The 23,234-nt window shown below is 38.4% G+C and overlaps 1 protein-coding gene across 1 annotated transcript; it reads right to left on the bottom strand.

The window, feature by feature from the left end:
- Positions 1-1,215: 1,215 nt before the first annotated feature.
- SNAP23 (synaptosome associated protein 23) lies at positions 1,216-22,993 on the bottom strand. The gene is made up of 8 exons (XM_005143905.3): positions 22,914-22,993; positions 13,610-13,715; positions 12,981-13,022; positions 10,901-10,949; positions 10,285-10,402; positions 6,763-6,915; positions 6,056-6,200; positions 1,216-4,236 (listed from the first exon to the last, which is right to left on the bottom strand). The coding sequence occupies exons 2-8, from the start codon at positions 13,664-13,666 to the stop codon at positions 4,171-4,173; spliced, it is 630 nt and encodes a 209-aa protein (XP_005143962.1). The 5' UTR covers positions 13,667-13,715; positions 22,914-22,993; the 3' UTR covers positions 1,216-4,170.
- Between the last annotated feature and the right edge of the window lie 241 nt (positions 22,994-23,234).

The following is a 23,234-nucleotide window of genomic DNA, read 5'->3' as shown; positions in this document are numbered from 1 at the left end:
TTTACTTAGGAACCCCCGTTCCAGGACTAGCTTCCTGCAAATAGCTGACAGCAGACAATGGTTATGATGCTACTTAGTTTTGTAAGATGTAACTAGAGAGATGTTTTAAGAATGCAAACATGTTACCATAATGCAAGGCCCTGTATACTCAGAAATCTCTTCAGCTTAACACTACAAGACTCCTCAGATTATGATGTGCAAACCCAGCAGTGAATAGTTTAAAGCCCCAGGCTTGTTTTAAATTTTTACTTCCTTCCACTTGATACCTAAATCCTACTTGAAGTATTAGCTTTTCTCCTAGAGATTTGCCATGCATGAGACATCCACAGAAGAAAGCCCCTCAGCAGACTTCCCCTTTGCATTCGCCATATTTGACAATTACAAAGAAACATGCCATCATCAATGTGCATGCACTTAGCATGGTTGTGCACTGGTTATTTTTGTTTTAACTGGAAATGTCCGTGCCCAGACATGCTTCTTCTCTCATTTAACATTATTTTAACTGTATTCTTTTGTCTTTTTAAAGACATGTAAGAAGAGAGTGCAGGTCAGAACATTTCAAAATGATGCAGTTAGCATCACTATAAAACAAACAATAATCCCCTAACCACTCATGTATTTTATTTCAGACCTCTATCACTTGCTCTCCAATTTGCCATTGCAGCAAGATAGATGAAAAGTGTATCTATCTATTCCATCAACATACTGGTAGTGCATTGCTGTCTGAGGTGCAGCAATGGTAAATTAGCAACTGCATGTCACTGCATTATGCAAACACCAAACTGTCACCATACAGCCTTCACAGAGGAATGTTCTGCAACTTGCTGCACAAGCAGCACATGCTGCAGTTCATACATAGCTACCCCTACGTTCAGAGGCTTAATTTGTCTTTCATTAAGAAGTAGCCTAGCTTAAATTTACTCATCATCAAAGTGTAGCCATGGAACGCATGGCTCAAAATAATCATTTTTCTCCATTTTTTTATTTGCCACTAGTTACTGGTAGAAATACAGTAAATGAGAAGTACTTCTTCCAACCGACTCCTGGACACACTATTCTCTCACAACTCAACACTGATGCACATCAACATAAGTTTGTATTTCACCCTTGCCCTCTCCCCCCCCCCCCCCCAGAATGATCTGGGAATCTGAGGCCCTGCTATCAGAGAAAATACAGTTTAAACTTCCTCACAAGAGAAATTGCATTGGCAAGAGGTTAAATCACTGGATTTCAGTATTTGCAAGGCATCTGTTACTGATACTTGACTTAAAGTGCAATTCCCATACACCCTGATGTCCAGTCCCATGTCAAATCAGTCTTTCAAAGAGATGGATACATTTCATCGGTTGAAGTTACATGATGTTTTTTATGAAGGGATGAAAACTAGTGTTAGATCACAATAGTCTTCTCTTCCCAACCACACCCATTCCTTTGTTAGCATTAGGATTTCTGTGAACTAGAAATAGAAAGGGAACTTCCTACTTGTATAGTAGCAACTAGTTCTGCCAAGTTTTTCAAGGACAGGAAACTAAAAGCCATTCCTAAGAGAAAATAGTTTTAAAACACACTCAGTTATAAAAGTATGTATTTTTTGTGCACAATATATAGTTTAACAATCAAAAGCAGAAAATGTAAACCTTCATTCATATTAGCATTCAGAAATACAAAGATGTACAAGCATTGATTCCATCCCATAGAAATGGAAATTAAGCAACTATTCTACAAACAGCAAGACAATCCAAGAAGCAGTCTGTGTTGTTTGCTAACAGTTACCAAATCCTGCGTGGATTTGGCTCTTGCTGCACCAGAAAATAGTGTTGATATTCCACTAATACTCAAGCTTAGAGCCTCAGAATTTACTTCGTGTGGTATACATTGCTACATTATGGTTCTGAGATATCAATCACAGCATTCTCTCAGCCAACATGCCAATTTGTTGTTATTGCTCAGGGTAGACAAGAACATGGACTTTGAATGGCAAGGGAGAAAAACATTCCAATGCTTGGAATCCACATGCTACAGAGCAGGTTTGCACTGTTGTAAGCAGAGTAATGTAACCCCTTTAGTCTTCTGTTCCAGGAGACAACTATAATTCAATACAATATACTTTACTTTCACAACCAGCAGCAAATATCTCTTCAGTTAACCTGAAGTTTGTAAGAAAGGGAAAAAAGGCATACAAATGTCTTGTGCTTTCCCACACAAGTGGTTGTTAGAAATTTACTGTGTGATATTCTTAAAAGTACTTCTTTGCTACTTGTATTTTTTAAGCACATAAATCTTCATTTACTAAGGGGGTAGATAATGAGCTTTTAAAATTGATTAGCATTCCAACAATTATTGGAAGCTAGACAGAAGCCAACACACACTAGTGAAATATCCACAGTCCCCTAAATATGACTTTACCTTATTCACATAAGGTCTACCACTGGCCTATTTATTATAAGCAGCAGCTCTGTCCTTTTGTCATTTTTTTTTGTGAGTGAAGCATATTTTTTGTTACTTTTCTTGTTTTGTTGGGTTTTTTGGTGTGACTTTTTTCCCTTTAGTTGAACTGAGAATATACCAGTAATGCTGATTGTATTTCTACTATAAAGAAAAAAAAACCACTGTATTTCAGCAGATTAGTGTCATCTCAACAGCCCTGGGATTATCAATAGTTACAGGATACTTGTGGGCTGAGCTTCCAAACAAATCACCCAATAATGCTATTAGTTTTAATTATTCTTCCAATCAATTTGAAGACTTTTGCCATCCAACATTAAGTATCACAAGTTAGTCCAAAGCCCCATTTTCACCTTTAAGACAGGCATTATTGCAATTATATGCATCGCTTGTAATTTATTTGCCGAATTTTTAAAGAAAACCCTAGAAATAAATCTGATTAAAGTACAGTAAAATCAAACCATTTTTCTTAACTCCTATGACAGCTTTACCTCACCTGGTCAGAAACTCCTCTATACTGCAACAGGAACATTTTGGTTGCAAGCAACTTGAACATGTAATATTTCCAACTGCAGGTCTCATGCCCTGCAATAATAAATCAGTCAGGAATCTATTTAAAACTAGTTTATTTAGAACTAGCATACAGTTCATAAATAGATACTGCTTCCTCCACACTTGTGACAAAAGAAGTTTCATGATAAGCTTCTCTGTTTCCAGTACATTTGAGAAGCTCCCCCAAAGTCACTGCAGAGAGCAAGCCCTGCACCGCATCAGAGTCATTATTTTGCACCTGGAGAAAGGCATAAACTGAACTCCAGTGAAAACTGGCCAAAATGGACTCTGATACAGGATGATACACACATACTTTTCTGCTCAGTTTCTTCCAGTTAAGATACATAATTCAAACACTTAAAAGGTAACTTTTAGATCAGGGGCATACATTTTTCCATCAAATAAATACTTCAGGGAGATCATTTTATTTTGTTCTACTCACATGCACGTGGGGTTTAGAGCAGGTATATATATATATACTTACAACAAATATTATCAGGACAATGCAGCATGTTTTCTAGGCATAGCCTCCAAACCAATGGCAACATCTATATTCCTCCAGTTACCCTTACACTAATGTTCATGTGGTTAGGAGTGTTTTAAAGCCCTCAACCCATGAGTACTTAGTGGGCCTCTTCAGTTCTGTAACTGACAAACTCAACCCCAAACCAATCATGTGGTTTAGACTGTAAAATTATCATTAGCATGCTAGAGATACAAGTCAGACAATATTCACCAAGTCCCTATTTTAGTGAAGACACTCAATTTATGAGGTATTTCAAACAGTGCAAAGTGCCCTCTCCAACTTCCCACAACTGTAAATTCAGGTTACTCTGCTTGTTCAACTTCAAGAGTATTTTGGGTGCAGGGGAAAAAGGAAAAATAAGAAACATGCAAAGGTTCTCAAAGTCATAACACTCTTAGCCCTGAGCAGTTTAAAGATAGTGAAGGCAAATGGGTAGGAGGAAGTTATGTCGTTGGCTGCTTTCTTGGAGTCTAGGCCACATTTACATGAAGCAATATAAAAAAATAAAAGACAATTAATCCCTACAGAAAGGGTTCTGCTTCATTTTACCCAGCCCCTCTTATTTCAGAATAGGAGAAGTTTCACAGATCCATGAATATGGTGGCTTGCAGCTGGAGAGACAGTGTCATTAACAATGACAGCAGGCTTCAATTGTCAATTAGTTTCTTGGCTCTGATGTTGGCTTGGTCAATTCGTTCTCTGTTTGTATCAGCCTGAAAGAGAAATTCACAGGTCATTTGCAGACTTCTTGCAAAAGCATTTCAAAATTCAAGCTGACAGAAACTTATGCAATGCAGGGTATTATCACTGTGGCAGGCAGAAGGCTAGCACTTCATTAAACTAGATGATCTAAGAAATAAAACAGTAGCATAACCGTTTATTAGGGGGTTCATTCAAACTAGGAGTCCTGTGTTAACATTGCTGGCTACAGAAGTCACCCAGTCAAGCCTATGTGTTCCCCAGGTGAGTTGGAATTTTACTTTCCTTTTTATTTTTGTTTTTTAAAATAAAAATAACTTCAGAATAGAACTGACGCTTTTCAGCTTAATACTGCTCTTGGTTTCTTTACATGATACTGTCCCTTGAAGTTTCACCTTTAAGATTTTGATTTGGTGTCCACATTCCGCAATAGATTTCAAAGCACCTTTCAGCAGAAGAGGATAAATATCCTGAGATAGGTGCCAGTCTGAAAGCCAGGAATAACATTTCCACTTTTACTGCTGCTTTGTAAAGCAATTCTAACTTGTTTCTAAAATTTTAATAGTAAGTTTGATCAGCAAGATTTATTCAAACCACTGAAATGAAAGTATCAGGCCAAAACAAGTGCTTGAAACTACCAGAAAAAATATTGCTGCAAACAGTAACTCCCACTTGCAGCTAATCTGACCAAGCCAACTTCAGTCCACATGATAAAAATGTAACAATTTCACACCTCATTTTAAACTGTTATTAAATTTTCTAGTGTTCTTTAAAATGCTTGCCTTTTACTTGGTAATCTTATCAGATTGGTGGTTTCAGGGAACAGTGAAAGACAATTAAAGCATCCTTCATAAAATCATGTTAATTGCATTATTAATGCCACAACTCAAATTTACTAGACAAAACTGAGATGGTGACATTGGTACAGCCAGTGTTTGTGTCAGACTAACTCTGTATATTTGAGAAAAGTCTATTCCTCTCACTTTTAACTCTACTGGGCATTTAATGGTATCTTTAACTTCCCATTTTGTCTTAATTACATGATTTTTCAGCAATCGGTGTTCACTTCTGCTTTTTTTTCATCCTTAGTATACACTACTCATTAAAGCTTTAATTTCCTTTCTTAAATAAGAAGCCTGTTAAAGCTTGTATTCATTTCGTAATATGGGGATTTCTAAAATATACTTAACTTCCTCATAAGATGCACACCCCCCATATATTTACATAGGATTCATCTGTTCTGGGAAGTTTGTCTTTAAAGCAGTAACATTTGGAAGAAAAATAAGTTACTGACTATGACTAACTCCATTTGCTGATAAGGGCAGACCATGTCCTGTGCATGTACAAAACCTATTATTCCAAAGTCTCCCCAGTCCTAATATTAACCTGTCCATGAGAATTAGGGCAATGAATCACCTGTGTTTTATTTTAAGTTCAACAATTATAGCAACTTCTTAGGAATTCCAGAAGAATCTTGCTTTTGTCAAAAATACCTATTCCCTACCATGTACAAGATTCCCTGTGCGCAAAAAATCCTCCAGTATGTTTGCCCTTTCAATCCTATCAAGCTTAGAAGTTCAGTGTTTTCCAGAGTAGGCAATGACCTGTGCTGTATATTTAGGTTTCCCAACACTCTGAAGCACTTAAATTCTCAGGTATGCACCCAAACACCCAGACATCCCTTATCCAGATCACTGCAACCTGGACAATTGTATAATCTCGATGCATACTTACTGCAAATACATGTAGACAGAACAGTAAACCCATTCCTTATAACTTCTCGGTTACAACCTAACCTCTAAGCAGAAGGCAGTGAACACCTTTGGCACTTACCTTTTCATTTATCCGGTCTATTTGTTTATTCTGGGCATCAATCTCATTGCCCATATCCAAAGCCATGTTTTTCAAATTCCCAAGAATGTTTCCCACTTGAGCAAGATTTTCATCCATTTCATCTTCTCTGGCATCATTTGTTATCCTGTTCAAATAATTAAGGACAATGTTTCTACGAATCTAAATCTTGCCTTTCATTACCAAAAATTTACTTTAATATCAATTATTGCATCATTATACCTTGGCTCAAATACATTGCCTGTCAGATGTTTTCCCTCCCTTTTAGAACCAAGCAAGCACCCCACTAAAAAGGTGCTAAGCTAGTCATTATTGCAAAAACAGCCTTAGAATTTAAAGTAACAGCTACCAGAGGAAGTTTAAGACAGGAGATGGTCTCAAATATACTTTATGATAGTAAAAGTCCTTGATATTTTTAAGTCCTCTCAATAAATGAGCATGAAGCTCTATAGTCCTCACACCCAGAAACAGATTGATAATACCACCAAGACAAAACAAATGGAAGTTTAAGATGAGCCCCACAATACTGAAAGTGCAGGTGTCTGCCATCTCCTGTCCAAGTAGGAACAACTCTTGCAAGCGGCAGTAAAACATCTTACTATTTAGCAACTTACCCTAAAATGCATCTGAAAGGCTCACAACTGATAACTTAGGATTCCTAGTTTTGAGATTAATATAAAGGAGCAAACCTTGTTATATATCCACCACTTGGTCCTCGGGCAGTCTGAAACTGCTGCTGATTTATTCTTCTTGGTTGCATGGATATCACATGATCTGCCGAGTTCTCATTTCCATCTCCCCAGGTTGATCTGTATACCTTGCTAGCCTCAAAGTTCTTTGTCCTGCTCCACAAAAATAAGAAATCTGAACTGTCACATCAGAAATATGGTTTCCTGACTAAACTTCTGTATTAATCTAGAATTTTCAGAAACATTTGTGCCTGAAAGAGATTAGATTTTGTACACACAAAGCCTTGTCTATGCAATGCAATTTCTTATATCATGACAGCAGAAACATAACTGAGTTACTCTGGGACTGTGATTAATTTGGTCTTAAGCTTTAATACAAGCACAGCAATTTCCGTACATTAACATACTTTACCAGAAGAGAGGAAGCTTATGACAGTAACAGGAAAGCTCACATTGTCATAAGATAGTCACATTTACGACAGGAGTTAGTCTAGAGTCAGGATTTTCAGGGAAGAAATGGGGATTAATGAAAAGATTCCTCAAACAGAAATAGCTACTCTATGCAAGAAAACCATTAATCTCTATTGTTTTTCTGTTGAACATTGTCTGTTGCTAAGTCTTTCCTTTCAAACTTAATATTCCTCAGGTTAATTTTAATTATGGAATAACAGTAACCATGTTTAATTGGCTCCTTCATTTTGCAATTTGATTGTACTAACCCGATTAAAGAAACAAATCATCTTACCATTACACTTTCAGCACATAATTCAGAAGAGAAATAAAAATAAATCAGCACACTAACATGAAACAGTGTAAAGAATCAGACTCACAAAAGCAAGAGAGAAAGAAAAGCTAGTGAAAAAATAACTGATCTAAATTGGGGTCAGTTTTCATGAACCCCAAAAATATATTCTGAGAGAATATTCTCATGTTCACCTTGTTTGCTGGCATTTTCAGGTTTAAACTTGATAATCCAGACTCCACTGCCACTTTTCTGCTTCTTTAAAAAGCCTGTGAGGGGATATCTGTAGTGTCTTTCACTACATCTAAGTTCACAATTGGTAACCATTTTCCCTGTAGTGCCTTTCAATAGCCCAGACATTTTACATTTGAAGAGGTGTCAATGTCATTAATTGTAGCTGCAATCCCCTCATTCTGTTGGCACTTGTGTAATTGAAAAGGGAAATGGTGTCTCATAGGCCAGATGCTACAGGATGTAATCTAGTATGAATACATGATGAAGAAATAGAATAATTTATCAGTTCATAATGGAAGTGTTACATCCAGCAGAACTCTAAAGAAATCTAGACTAGTCAATTCTAGCTCCTTACACAGGCTTAAAGATCTCTTTAGGTAGGAGATTTTCATAGCAGGAGAGCTTTGTGCACTTGGCTTCTGGATTAGCAAAGTCTTAGGTGCTAGAGGTAACTGAGGAATTTATTGAACAAAACCAAGTGGCCTGAAAACTACTTGCACAAAAGTAGATAGCTAGAAACAAAAATGCTGCTCAAACTAAACAGTTAAGAACAAAGCTTCTCACCACCTGATTTTTTAAGAGCTGTTTTTCAAATTACTATATATTCACTTTTCTCATATTTCCATAAGCATAAGGCAATTTATACAGCCTGTCAAGCTAGCAAGGCCTCAAGCAGTTGTTCAACATTTCCACAGGTAGTGCACTCTGTAGTACTTGACATTTTCTATTCACATCAGTAATAAAAGACACCACAGTCGCACAGAGACCTACATGCAGGCATCATACACATGCAAGCACAAATCCAATAGAAGCATCACTTCAGACAGCTGGTTAAATTACATCTTCACTAGTAAGACTGACCTTGTCCTAAAATCCGCTTTCACCAGTTAAGTGAATACAGCTTCTTATCCTAGTCTTCATTTTTAGAAAGCAAGCATCAGTGTTAGGAGAGAATGGAAAAGAAAGAATAGTAAAGACCAGCAAACTGGTAAATAGTTATTAGTACATAGATTATATATTAGAGAGCTGCCAGTATTTCATGTTTTCACATAGCTTTTACATATAGTCTAAGCCTAGAAGAAATAAGCACTATTTAATTCAGCAAGCATTCTAATTTAGCTTCATGCTTTATGAAAACAAATGAAATGCTTTAGAGATAATTGGTTGACAAACAACTCCAACACTGACAGAAAAATCAATGTCCCAAATATATGAAAGGCATTCAAAGTTTCATCTTCCTCTGTGCCCTCTACTTACCTAGTAGATTTTCCTGCACATTACTGCCTGTTTTGATACACAACTCATTATTTTTTATTGTTATCTGTGTACACTAAAGGACTGCCACAAGAGTTAATGAACTCTGAGCTTGCTCAGTGTCAATAAGCTGTTTAGCTTCAGTGAAATAAAACTGTAACTATAGAAAACAAAGACTGAATGTGTCAAAATGCTCAATCTATCAGATTGATAAAACTAATATAAATCAGTAAACACCATCTGCTTTTTCAAAGTACTAAAGCTCTAACACTTTCAGCCTTAGAAGCCACACATATCTATCCTCAAGGATCCTCAAAGTATTATTCTGCTGGATAAGCAGACTCAGATATTCCAAGGACTTCTTACCTAGGTTTCTGCTACCTCTCAACTGAATGATAGCTGGGTTTTGGATTGTTTTTTCCTCATGCTAAACAGCTAAAAATGACCAAACACACACACACTATTCACTTCAGTGGTCACACTCTTAAAAGAGCTTGTGATCATAGTTCTTCCAAGTGAAGAAGATACATTTAATTCACACAAATCAGATACTTTGCTGCTTAAAGATGTAGCTAGCACACCTCCAAAACTAAATGCTGTTTTCCTTATACAACTGATTTCTGATAATTGTTTAGGCTCATTTGTACCTCTAAACAACTAAACAGGTGCCATACAAGACACCCTTAAGTGACTTGGTTATGGTAACCAGAACATTGATGTTCTAGAGGAACTGCGAAGCAGGTCTACAAGAATTTACGTAATCAGTAACAAAACATTAAAGCTCTAACACCAATGTCTGTTCTACTCTTCCTCCCTAAAGAATGAACACTTTTTTTAATGCCTTGAGAATCAATACTACTTTTCTTATTCAAAACAGAAGTTTTCCTACTTTTAAGTTAGTACAAAAGTACTTTTGTAGAGAACTATTTTTGGAGTCCAATTTCTAACACAGACAGGCACTTACATATAGCTATCTGCAGTCCAATCTGGTCTCATCCATATGGAGATGAATAGTATTTTGCCAAACAGAAATTTTAGAGGAGATTAGGGCAGAATTGTGCAGGATGTTACACAGCAGCTATATTTACAGTGACAGGGGCACAATATATGGTTAGATGCAAGTAAGCTCTGGCTACCAACCCACAATTTTAAAAGGATGCACCTCTACAAACCAAAACAACTGATCTTTCTAGAGAGTCAGCATTTTTTAATAAGCTCTTTTATTAGAGACCATCTCCTAGTACAGTAGCTATTGAACTAGAACTTTAGACCCAATTACCAACTGAACTGACCTGTTACAAGGACAGACACAGAGCCCACAACATTTGTTGAGCTCTGTCAGTGTCTTCTCAGCTTCTCTCATATCCTTATTTATCTGGTCCATGCCTTCTTCTATGCGATTTAGCTGTTCTAGAAGAGAAACAAGTAATTGGAATAAACATGGATTGGGGGAAACTAACATTTCCTTCAAGCAGGAAACCTAAGTTTCAGTTCTATCTTCATAGTGATATTAATGTATTTTGCCTTTCCTGCCTTTTAGGCTTCTTCATTTATTTATTTCACTGGAAGACATTCAGTGAAAAGTTTCGTTTACTACATTAAAAAATATCTTCCCTATCCTTAAGAAAGCACTTCAGCTGCTGTTTTTAGAATAAATGTAGTTACATTTATTCTATGCTGGGAAGAAGAGCATCTGTAACAGAGCTGTATTACATGATAACAGTCTTTCAACTACTTTAAAACCTCTTTACTACAAACACATCAGAACAACAAATAAGCAAATCTCATTGTAACGTATGTAGTGTTTAATAAGCCATTAGGTTCAGCAATAACTCTCTTGAATTACAATCCTTTTTCTTACAGTCATAAAATTGGATGGTTTTTTAGTGTTAGAGAGGAAGGACTCACCTCCTTGCTCATCCAGCATGGTGATAGTTCTGATGCCAGCATCATGAGACTGCAGAAAGAAATGTTCAGATATAAAATCAGATTTTAATACAGCAATGTGAAATCAGGTCTCTATAGTAAATTTGGTAAGTCAATCAAGTTCATAATAAAACACTGCTAGGAGTAATTTCTGTAGTAAAGCTATGCTAAGATTCAAATGGATCCTATGGTAGGCTGATAATAATCTTGTCTGGTGCGCTGGTTTTTTTTGTTTGGTTGTGGTAGTTTCTATTTGTTTGGTTGGAGTTTTTTTAATTATTTTAACATTACAATAAGATCACAGAATGGTTTGGGTTGGAAGAGACCTTAAAGCTCATCCAGTTCCAACCTCCCTGCCGCAGGCAGGGACAATTTCCACTAGACCGGGTTGATCCTAGCCCTGTCCAACCTGGCCTTGAACACTGCCAGGGACAGGTCAGCCACAGCTTCTCTGAGCAACCTGTGTCAGTGTCCCACCATCCTCACAGGGAAGAATTTCTCCCTAACTTCTAATCTCAATCTACCCTCTTTCAATTTAGAGTCATTACCCCTTGTCCTGTCACTACATGCCCTTGTAAAAAGTCCTTGTAATATTCAGATCGAACTACAACAACATCAAATAAAAAAGCAAACCTAGCCATGTCTTATTTTGAAATGTGGCACTTCAATTGATTCTTTATCCCTACAACGTTCAATAGGGCTAACACAGCCTTTAGTCCTTGGAAAACAGAATAAAAGAAAGCAAAACAAAGCCTGCAAAACTGTTCCTGCAAACTCAACAGAAGAGATCAGTAAGAGACCAGCCCATAACTAGTTTTAAAACGAAGCAAAAGAAATCAGCAGTGAGGAATATACCATTGCAGAGCTCTTTGCTGTATCAAAGAGTTGAATCTAGCGTGCAAGTTGCACCCATGTTTTACTGTAGGTTAGCAGCATAGGACTGTCTATGGTAGGAAATATTTTCGTGTGTGAATCTCCAAACCATGACACCAAGAGAAATAATGTTGGCTCATTACATGTTCTTAATGTTTGCGTTTGAGAAGTATTCATTACACTGATTCAAATGCCTCACTGATAACATAGCGTCTTCAGTTTCACAGCAAACTGCTACCGCCTGGACAGTGAGTACAGGCTCTAAAGCAGTAGTGACCAAACACCTCAGGCTCCTTATTCACTGGATTATTTTTTTGTGTTCTTACACTGACAGCAAAATGTCTTGAGTCTTCAGCCCTTGAAGGCTGGGCATTAGCTTTGTCTCTGCTTCGTCTCTGGTTTCCATTTGTCTATGATTTATCCACGTACTAGCAAAATCATCTTGCTGAACCAGTTAAGCTTTGTTAAGTCTACCAGAGCTGACTATCTACCTTATCTTACTCCCTACCAACAGGATGCTCTCTATATTTTGAAATTACAGTATCAAAAATAAACTGTCATTTTTACAATGAGTTATGCATAACAGTGTAAAGGAATAGATTCCTTACACAATGTCACATAAAACTCGAAATACAGATTTGTTTCAAGTCATGTATAAAGGTGTTAAAAGTTTAATATCATACCTAGCTATCTTTAAAGTTAAAATTTATCAACAGATTGTAAGGTCTATGTAGAGAAGCTTTGTTTAAAACTGAAGGCAGCCCTACCCTCCACTATCCCACCCAAATAAGCGCTGCCCTCTTCCTCAAAGCAAGACATTCACAGGCTAAGGTTGCTAAAAGAGAAACTGAACATGCTATGAGAAGCAAATGACACAGAAGCCAAAGGTATTACTGACCACTGCAGAAGTCTTTTATAACTAATCTATAGCATTTGGAGATAAGGCCATTTTGCTTAAGAGAAAAACAGGTAGAAAGGACTTCTGTGATGTGACTTTACATAATGTAAGAAACATTACGTTTAACTCATTTGAACTCTATTACTGAATTAAAGCAGCAGCTTGTAATAATGAAGTATGTGTCAAAAAGTTTGAGAAAGGCAATAAAAGTGATTAAGATCACTTTGTGATAATTAGCACACTGCTTCTTAAATTAATAAATCCCCAAGGAATTTAAAAATGTTTCCTTACCTCAATGGCCAGGCCAAGAATCCTCCTTGTGCTTTCCAAAGACTAAAAAGAGAATTTTAACATGAGTGTGTTAACAGCATATCAGTGTCCCAAAATAGTCCTCACCAGTTCATTACAGTAAAGCAATTAATATACAAAGGTTCATCAGCCTGTCTATATGCAATACATTCCACATCACAGTCACAGTGCCAGCATACTGGAGTTTTTTTTCAGTATGCTAGTAAGCCCTTGGTTTTTAGTACTTGTTTTTAGTACTTTAGTACTTTGCTTATCCCACTGGAAAGTCATTATAAAAGAAAATATATTCAAATGAACTTTGGTTCATTTGAATAATCATGAAGTATCAACATGGATTAAGAATACTGTAGGTACCAGCCTGCATGGTCTCAGTAATCATGGCTGAGTGATCTGTACTCAGTCAGGGAGGTGGCTTTACAGTTCACAAGTTGAAATTCATTCTTACTGCTAGTCGAAGTCTTCACTCCAGTATTCACCAAGTAAAGTGAGAGTCTGAAACATTCAAGTATACCCTCGCAGGGTCACCACCCTAGACTGACTTAATATTTAGAAGATATTGTAATCTTGGCAGATAAGTAGTGTAAACCCAGATGGCTTCCTATAACAATTACCTCATCGGTGACCTGGTTGGCCCTCAGCTGGATTTCTTCAGGCGATAATTCAGCCATGGTGAGGAACTATTACTTGTACGTAATCACGTTAAAGAGAATCTTTCCCCTGTGATACAGAATAAAGGAATTATCAGTTAAGCATCAGAATCTCCTTGTATCAGTATTTTGAGTTGAAAGTAGAAATAAGAAGTTCAAAGAATGAAAGTCTATAGAATTCATTCTGCTTAGAACAATACCTCGTTAGGACTAGAAAGTACTTAAAGAATTATTCAGCTGATATGACATAACTTAGGAGATAAGAGAAATGTAGGAACAATCAGTATGTGAAACAGTTTCCTTTACAAAACTCGGCTTGCAAAAATTTTTTTGATAATTCATCATTTTTACCTTAAACTAACAACAGATAGAAATTAAGTCTTGAAATAAAAAGCTTCTCCATGTCGGAAAAGCACACTGGTTCAGCCAGCAATCCAGAAAGAAATTAAGGATGACATTTAAATTACTAGTATAAGCTTCAAGTGTTCTTTCCCTTCCCTCTGAGGAATTTCAGCACTCAGTCAGAAGGGGAAACAATTTCATTCACCAGACACCACCTACAATGATTCTGGTAACACTCGAGGAAGTCTGGTGAACCCCTCAAATGCAAGAGGACCTGCAAAAGTTTCAAATGGTATGTCTGCCACTCTAGCAAAGGTTTTCAAATCTGTCTCATAATAAGGATAGGATCAAGATGAAGCCCCAACACACCATTTTAGCTTTTGCTATTAACAGGAGATACATTTTTCCCTGAAGAAACAAGACGAAAAAGCAACCCCATCAATAAATGTATTGTCATTAGAGCCAGGTTTTTCAGAGCTAAGAATACGCATTTTTGTTGGAGGAATAGTAATAAAGCTGGCACTCCCAGCAATGGGAAAACTGAGCTCCCAGGCTATACAATAATTTAATGAGATACTACATAAACTGAACAATAAGAAGCATTTAAAATTCATTTTCCCCTAAAGTTTTGATTAGTCCTTGCTCTTTCACATGAGTAGCTTTCAATTAAGTTCCCATAATCCACTGGAATAATTCCAAACATCCTGCTTGACTAACAGAAGTATGTTCCATTTTTCCTTACAAGATAAATTTTCTGGAAGACATAGCATTAGTAACTGCTCTTAGAAGGGCAAATTTATGCAGACTCAGACAGCTGTTAGCTAGAGAAGGGATGCTATTCACAGAAAGTGCACACATCTCAGGGTGACTTGAAATACAGACACCTAATCCCTTATAGCTGAAGTACTTCAGGATATAGAGAATATTTCAGCAAGTTTGATCTTACGAACATAAAATACCTCCTCACACTATGGCTGAGACTGTGGCTTCAGGAGTTATCCTTTTTAAGTAGCTGTCAACACAAGTTCGGTTTTTCCACCATTAAAAAGTAATAAAATTAGACACTCTCACACAAGGCCTCTATTAGCTCGGTTTGCAGTAGTCCAATCTCACTATACAATCAGTGACTTTTCACTCACAGACTTAAGACCCTTTCATGAGGTTTATTTATTAGGGCAGCTCAGTCCCAACTTTGAATTTGGGAATGTCCCTTAGGATGGTTTGCACAGCTAAGGTCCAGTAAAGCAGGGTGCAGGAGGAAAGGACATATTTTCATCAAGTTAGATTAAGCACAGGAAAATGACATCAGGCTGGTTCTTTGGGTGAAGATCTCACATGTATTTAATATTCAGAAACAGAATGAAGAGTCAGTTATATAGGGGCACTGAAAAAGCAATTATCTGGATTACTGCAGCAGGCTTGACCAGTTTTCCCTATTTTGGGTGCTACAGAGTCAGGTACCTCTCTGCAACTTGGAGCCATAAAACACACATCTCATCTTGGGACAGTGAAAAGAGATATTATAACCCCACCCTGTGAATCATCAGCTTGCCAAGAATCCCATTACAACTGCAGAACAGGGCCAGAAATACAGCTATGTTCACAAAGTGACTGGAGATTTCTCTTTCAAGCAGCCCTGGTGTCCTCCTTCCCTTCGCAGCTGTGGGTTCAGGCTGTCCAGGAGTTCACATACCATCAGTGCAAGCACAACTGCTGGCTGTATGATGTAACCCTAGCTCAAAGGCTCTGTTCAAGTTACCCAATAACCATGCTACAGCCAGCACGACACAAATCAGTAACAGTTTCTTTGCTTTTGAGGCAACGACATAACAGTAATATTCTCAAACATGGTTAAGGATTTATAAACTAAGTCTGACAGGTAATATAGGCCCTTAAGTTTGATTGCATGTTTGCAAATACATTATAATACTAACTACATGCCAGGAAAGAACCCAGAATCTGAAGAAAGAATGTATACTTTACCAAGCCAGATACTGAGTTTTGTGTTTTACTCAATACTGGCAGAACACCGTGCTGTACTACTAGAACCACAGATTCACGGAGAAGCCATTGAAAAACAAACCAGCAGTAAGACTGAAAAACGAGAAAAAAGGAGACAACAGTCAGCAGTTCCAATTCCCAAGCCAGTAATTCTTGATGGTAACATTTGAAAGGTAATATATTACTGGAAAGTGACAGTTGCAAATTAACTTCAGGGCTGAAGCTCACATACACTGAACTAAATCCACGATGGGCTTGACAACCATGATGTTAATAAAGTCCTATGAAAGATAATGCCATGCTGAAATCTGATAGTAATGACATGAAGAGACATAGCAGTTATGTGAAGAGCTACTTCATGTATTGTTACCGATCAAACTATTCCCCCCAATCTTTGTCCTATTTATGTTATCTCATTAAGGAACTGGCAATCCATTATTTGACACAAATAAGTTAGTAGTAACACACTAAACTAGGTGTCTGTAACTGTATCTGACACCAGACAGTATCTTGAAAACATAAGCACTTGCCATTGCATCTACCAGTTCTAAAGGTGACAAGGAAGCTTTCTGTTCCCCTAGCTTGCTCACATCATCCTGAACAAATCTGCTGCCAGGCAGCAAGAATTTCATGGAAATCCACAGCATTCCTCCAACTTTTTTCCTAAATCAATGGTATTTCATCTTGAAGCTATTTATGACTTACCTAACACAAGAAATACATCTGGAAAATAGGAAGGAAAAAAAAAACCCCAACCTTCTACACAGCTGACAACCATAATAAAGAGGAAATAAAAAAATAAATTGCAGATTCCTCAGAGCTGAGGTATGCATGTGCTTATCTTCTGATGCTCATATTTGGCCACTTGTAGTGTTTTGTCTCTTGTGAGATGAAAACAATCTAAAGTGATCATTCATATGCCCAATTTACAATTGCTAGGATAACTGACCTATGTGGGAGGATGTTAAATAAAACCATTCAGAACACTTGGTTAAGGGACAAATACTATGACAATCTTTCATCATGGATAATAGGGTACAATTACTTACTAGTCTTGCAAGACATCTGTAAACAATAAGTTAGAACACTCAAGACGTGGTCATTTGTATTGAAATAATAGTTCAGCTACTCCAATAGAACATATACATAGCCAAATGAATACATACATAAAGAAAGGATGCTCGTCCCCCCATCTTTTTGCCTAGGAATCATGAAGCACCCATTAAGGTATCTAGCTCTTAATGTTATATGAAAACTATTTTATATCCAAGACATGAAGATTCCTCAGGAACAGAACACTTGATATAGCTAAAGTGTTCCTGGAATGTATTTTTATTATAATCAAATATGTGCTAAGGTAAGCATTTATTTTTTCATCCATGGAAAATGCCCATTAATCCCAGCCACAAAGTAACCAAAGAAATAAAACAGCCTACAAAGACACTTCATATTTACATTACAATTTTCTGACACATTTCACCTTATTTTCTCTCTAAGTGGTAAGTTCTAAACAAGAGACTAATGTGCCGAAATACAAAGCAGAACTGCTTTAAAGAAAGGATGAGTAATAAGGTGAGGTCACCCTTATTTACTTTCTGTTATTAAAAAGTACTCTGCACTATTTACTCAAGTTATCAGACTGCAAGGATTAAAGTTAAATGCATTTCAGTGCAACTCCCCTTCTACCCCTTGCATGGGAGAACCTGGCACCTACAAACTAAGCAGAACTAAGCTTGCACAAAAATCACATTTTCTTGAAGTAAGGGGCCTCATTAACTTTCTCTGCCAGGGAACTAAGAAGACTACACACAACATCACCTTAACTATCATTGTCTTAAAAAAAAAAAAGGAAGATTCATCAAGAACCAAAAGCATCAAGGAAATAAACACAGGGCCTGCAAATCCTAGAAACCTCTATTCTGCCATTCTTTTTATTTTTGAGATTGTGAGGCAGAAAGTTCTCCAAAATTCCAATTCCAACCACAAGCTTTAGATTAAAGGCTCTCTCTCCACAAGACTGCTCATAATGTGCTAAGCCTGTAAGCTCACTATTGTAATGCATATTGAAATCAGAATATTATGGTCTAGGTCAGTTGAGGATGGATTTAAGTTACTGCCATCCTTTGAAGAAGAAAAAACAAAGAAATCAAGTCTGCACATATTTTTTTTGCTTACAAAACCTTTATTCATGGCTCCAAAAACCCTGAAAAGCCTTCAATGCACTCTCTAGGTTGGAGAATGCTGAGGAAGAGACACAGCAAAGATGATTTTACAGAACTGTTTAAAAGCTCAAGGTATTTCTGTAAAAGAATGAGGGACAGGACAAGCACTTTGGTGATGATTTTAGCATAATACCAAACCTATTGGGGAGGGACTATTCATTAGGGACTGTAGTGATAGGACAATGGGTAATGGGCTGAAACCTCAACAGCAGAGGTTTAGACTGGATATAAGGAAGAAATTCTTTACTGTTAGGGTGGTGAGGTACTGGAATGGGTTGCCTATGGAGGTTGTGAATGCTCCATCCCTGGCAGTGTTCAAGGCCAGGTTGGAGAGAGCCTTGGGTGATATGGTTTAGTGTGAGGTGTCCCTGCCCATGGCAGGGGGGTTGGAACTAGATGATCTTAAGGTCCTTTCCAACCCTAACTATTCTATGATTCTATCACTGGCTTAGAGATCTTCATTTGGTTAATCAACCCATATAGCAGCTGAAGCATTTTAGTAGGTTGTCTAGCCTGAAAAAACTGTAAGGTGACAGATATCGATGTGAGCTATGGCTATGTCTGTATTAGCAGCAGGGTGATCCTAAGAGACTATAGTGCAAATTTTCATTCAGGGAAAGTGTTGCTCATACTATCAAATTTCAGACAGATCAATCACAAGTATTTACTTAATCAGAGCTCTGCACCAACATCAACTACTGACTCAAGAGCCAACATTTGCCAACCCATATCCTTCATAAGACTAAGTACAATAAGCAAATTCAGTGTTAGTAACACCTACAGCAACCTACTGCCTGCACATACAAGTCTCAAAGTGTAAATTACCTGCTTGTGAACAGAAAGCTAAGACAGTATCGCTTTATCCCAGCTCTCTGTCTGTGAGTGTCTGACAACAGATATATTAAAAACTTTGGGGAAAAAAAAAAAACCCTAAGGCATTTGAATGGACAGAGCCTCAAGATCAAGGTAAGCAGCCAGCAACAACACAGTCATCTTTGCTACCTATCTTCTGAGTGAAAAAAACCAATACGGAATCTTTGCTAAGTCATTGATTTCAGATACTCCTCTGCACCACTACAGGTTTTACTTACAAGTGTTTTCTTTTTCATTCAAAACTGCTTGTACACAGGATGCCAGCTATTTATGCTAACATTCACTTTCCAATGTAAACAAGTTTCAAAAGCTGTAACAGTGAGGTTGTATGATCTTTTCATGGGTTTTCCAACCCCAGATCATCTTCTGAGGCTTATAAAACACTTCCAACATCCTGACAGCTATAGTAGGCAATTTGCATGCTATTTAAATGTGCTTTTCTTCAGCACTAGTTGAAAAGCAATTGTAAGGCTTATTAGCTTTAGGGAAAAAAAAAAAGAAGGAAAAAAAAAGATAACTTACTTTCTTGGTTCACAACACTTATACCATATTCCGACTGTGCTATCCAAAGCACTGAAAACCAGTAAGAATTTATTGTCTTACCAATCTTTGTGAGTTAAGCCAAGTGCAGGACACCACAAGGCCTCATAAAGTGCATGCTCAATTGCAATTACATAGCCCACATTTGGAAAAGGATTGTAAGGAGGGAGATGCTGTCAGAGGTGACAAGTTTTCTTAAACCAGATAGGTCTACATGCACCAGATCAATCAACTGTTCTTACTGCTTGCACTTTCACAACCCCACCTTGAATGATTGTAAGATTTTTGTCCTGCATCTCTGGCTGACATAGAACACTTGTATGCCTCTGACAGACTCAATGCCTTTCAGAAATTTGCCGTATGTCTGTCACATTTGCTAAATACCATAAATTAATTCCTTACTCTCCATTTAGGGTCCTCTGTTAGAACCTAACCCTTTCTCTATCGAGTTCTATCATGGCTCTAATAGAATCATAGAATAGTTAGGGTTGGAAAGGACCTTAAAATCATCCAGTTCCAACCCCCCTGCCATGGGCAGGGACTTCTCACACTAAACCATGCCACCCAAGGCTTCTCCTAACCTGGCCTTGAGCCCTGCCAGGGATGGAGCATTCACAACCTACCTGGGCAACCCATTCCAGTACCTCACCACCTTAACAGTAAAGAATTTCTTCCTTATATCCAATCAAAACTTCCCCTGTTTAAATTTGAACCCGTTACCCATTGTCCTGTCACTACACTCCCTAATGAAGAGTCCCACTTAACTTTTTGTCCTCTTCACTGATAACCCTAAACTAGAAATTAAGCATAAATGTTTCTCTTTTTTGTTTTCCTGTTAAATGTATTTTTATAACATCCAAAATACATAGCAGGCTGTGTCTTAGTGCCTGGTTCCATAAATGGAGAATAAGAGGTTCACAATTCTCTTGTGAGTAGCAAGTGAGATGAAGAAACAAGTGTAATATTTTTGGCCACGGTAAACAATATGTGTGAGAGCTAAAAGTTGGGATAAGATTATCTCTTTGATACCAAAACCATAAATTTTACTGCATTTGCCTTCTAGGATAATGTCTTTAAAAGAGCTATTTCCAAGCTGAGAGTGAAAACCATGTAATTCCCACAAAGTGTTCCAGCAAGACCTCGCGCTAACATCTTCACGTTGTTTTCCTTTTCAAAATCTAGTGGAAGTTTATGGCAGCCAGGAACTAAATGTAGCAAGGTTGAGTGAAAAACTTTCACACATGTATCGTAAAATCATTTTTATGAAGTCATGATATGAAACAATCTTTCCCTTTACATTTCTAAATAATTACATTTGACTACTTCATTTCAGATAAAGCAGAAAGTAACACTTTATTCTTTTAACATAATCTACTGGTAAGAATACCAAAGCATTAAGCCTTAAAATCCTGTTATTCCCAGTTCACTAGTTTCTTCTTTGAATGTTTCATATCCATACTGGGAAAGAAATTTTAAATAATAATTTCGAACTAATACATCTAAAAGTATGATTGAGAAACGCAGCCTACACCTCCTTTTGAGTAATCTTATTAGAAAGGTAGGAAGTAGGAGATGATACAACCCTGCTGTTGCGACACTTGACTGAAAGCCACTATCTTATGAGCTTTACTTTAGGCATCAGTGAATTGGTGCAGCCTCAGGTGATCATGTATGCTCTCTCAGCTCCTTCTCTTATGAAGTAAGCTGTTGCCTTCCCCAAAATACAGAAAAATTCCTGAAACAATAGTCCTAAAAAAAAATTCCATGTATTATTGCAAAAAAATAAAATTCAGATAGTTTACAAACTAGATAACTTTATGTTGATGGGTTTTTTTAATCTCTCCAATTCCCCATGTCACTAACACATAAGGAGTTGTTTTTATTAAACCCTTCCTTAACAGAAATAGCCATCCTTCTTATTAGTTAGCTGAAATTCAGCCCAGCTAATACAGGGTGGTACAAGGTGTCAGCACCAAGACGTACTCCTTCACATGATTATGCATACAAGATAAATGAATAAAGCATCTGTGACCCTGGGGGAAGAGGCCAGAGCCCAGAACAAGACACTACTCTGCATGCTTCCTGCTCTCTCTTATCAGCTTCCTGACCATACTGCACAGAGGCGATAGCGCAAAGAATAGGCGATAGGAATGCCACCTCCTCTGTGCAGTCCCGTACTTGTCTCAACAATTCATTTTTGTCTGGCTGGAAAAGCCTCGTGATACCTCCTTCAAATTAGTTACTCACCAATACCAAGTAACAATTAACCCTATATCTGTACACAGACCTGGACTGATTCCTTTTCTTATAATGACACAAACCGTGCTATATAATAAGCTATATCAAAAACTGCAGAGCAGGGGGGTCAGACATATAGATTAGTTACTAGAGTGTCAGTAAGCAATTAATTGTACAAGTCACTGAATCAAGCAATTGACATCACAGGATGCTTTCCCTTTATCTCTAAATACCTTCCTACATAGCTGTGTTCTCTATTTATGAAGGAGAACCAAAGCAACACCCAGCTGCTTACTTCTGACCACTGGAGACCCAGTGCCCTTATTAAGAGGGTGAAAAAGGGGAAGGTAAATAGATAGAGAAGTTGCATAAAGAAATTTCCAAAGTTTCTTCAGCTCATTTACTTAGGTTGTCGAATCATGTGTGTTGATTTGGCAACCTTCATTGCATAAAACAGAAATGAATGCAAAAAAATAAAGGAAAAAGTGAAAAATAAAGCTGACTCTACATTAGCTTCCCAGAAGTGCCAAGGGCTTCAAGAGGTACGATTAGGAAACGCACAGTTTATTTCTGACGATTATTGTTTACTATGTACCACAACAGCATCTTACTGATTACTCTAAAGCAGTGGGGCTCACCAATTGAAGGGCTCCCGACAAGCAAAAAACAAACACCTGAACACAGCACCTACGCTCCTCGCAGGGAGAGCCGGCCGAGGCCTTCCAGCACTCGACAGGACCGTCGCAGCCCACGGCTCAGCCCAGGTTCAGATGCCTCTCCCGGGCAGCCCGGATCCGTACTCGGACCCCGCCGCGTCCCGGCCGCCCCGTTACCCCGCGCTGGCTCTCAGGCCCGGCAGCCGAGGCAGGGCGGCACTCACACGGCCAGCACGGCCGAGACCGCCCCTACCCACGAAGGCCCCTACCACAGTCGAGCCGAGCCTACCCCGCGCGGGGCGCTACGCGGCAGGGAGGCGGCCACAGACCGGATCCACCGGCAGCCGCCCTGCCTGAGGCGCAGAGAGCAGCGAGCCCAAGCCGCCAGACACCTACCAGCTCCACCGCCGACCGTCGCTCCCTCACACGCACCGTCCTCAACCCGAGTCGTGGCGAAGCAAACCGAACCTCACCGCCCTCTACGCGCCCATGTCCCTCCCGCTCGTACCCGGTGCCGACCGCGAGAGCGTAGTTCCGCACCCCCGGAAGCGGGAGCCGGTACCGCCCACAGGAGAGGCACCACACGCCACACCCGGCATGGCGGGACGCCCCCATACGGGGGTGACATCAGTCTGCGTACACCCAAGATGGCGCCCAGCTCCGCCCCTGAGCTGTGCGAATGCGTTGTAGGTGGCTTCGCCGCGCCGGTGACTTCGT

Source organism: Melopsittacus undulatus, chromosome 4 (genome assembly GCF_012275295.1).
Source record: "Melopsittacus undulatus isolate bMelUnd1 chromosome 4, bMelUnd1.mat.Z, whole genome shotgun sequence".
Lineage (NCBI taxonomy): Eukaryota > Metazoa > Chordata > Aves > Psittaciformes > Psittaculidae > Melopsittacus > Melopsittacus undulatus.
The sequence above is the reverse complement of the archived record's forward strand: the minus strand, read 5'-3'. Positions and strand labels throughout refer to the sequence as shown.

Bases quoted from the DNA above. Each gene is read 5' to 3' on its own strand.
- SNAP23 (XM_005143905.3), bottom strand. From the start codon at position 13,666: ATGGCTGAATTATCGCCTGAAGAAATCCAGCTGAGGGCCAACCAGGTC. The intron at 10,403-10,900 runs GTGAGTCCTTCC...TTTCTCTTCTAG, and splicing joins CATGCTGGATGAGCAAGGAG to AACAGCTAAATCGCATAGAA. The intron at 4,237-6,055 runs GTAAGTGCCAAA...TTTCTCTTTCAG, and splicing joins TAGACCGGATAAATGAAAAG to GCTGATACAAACAGAGAACG.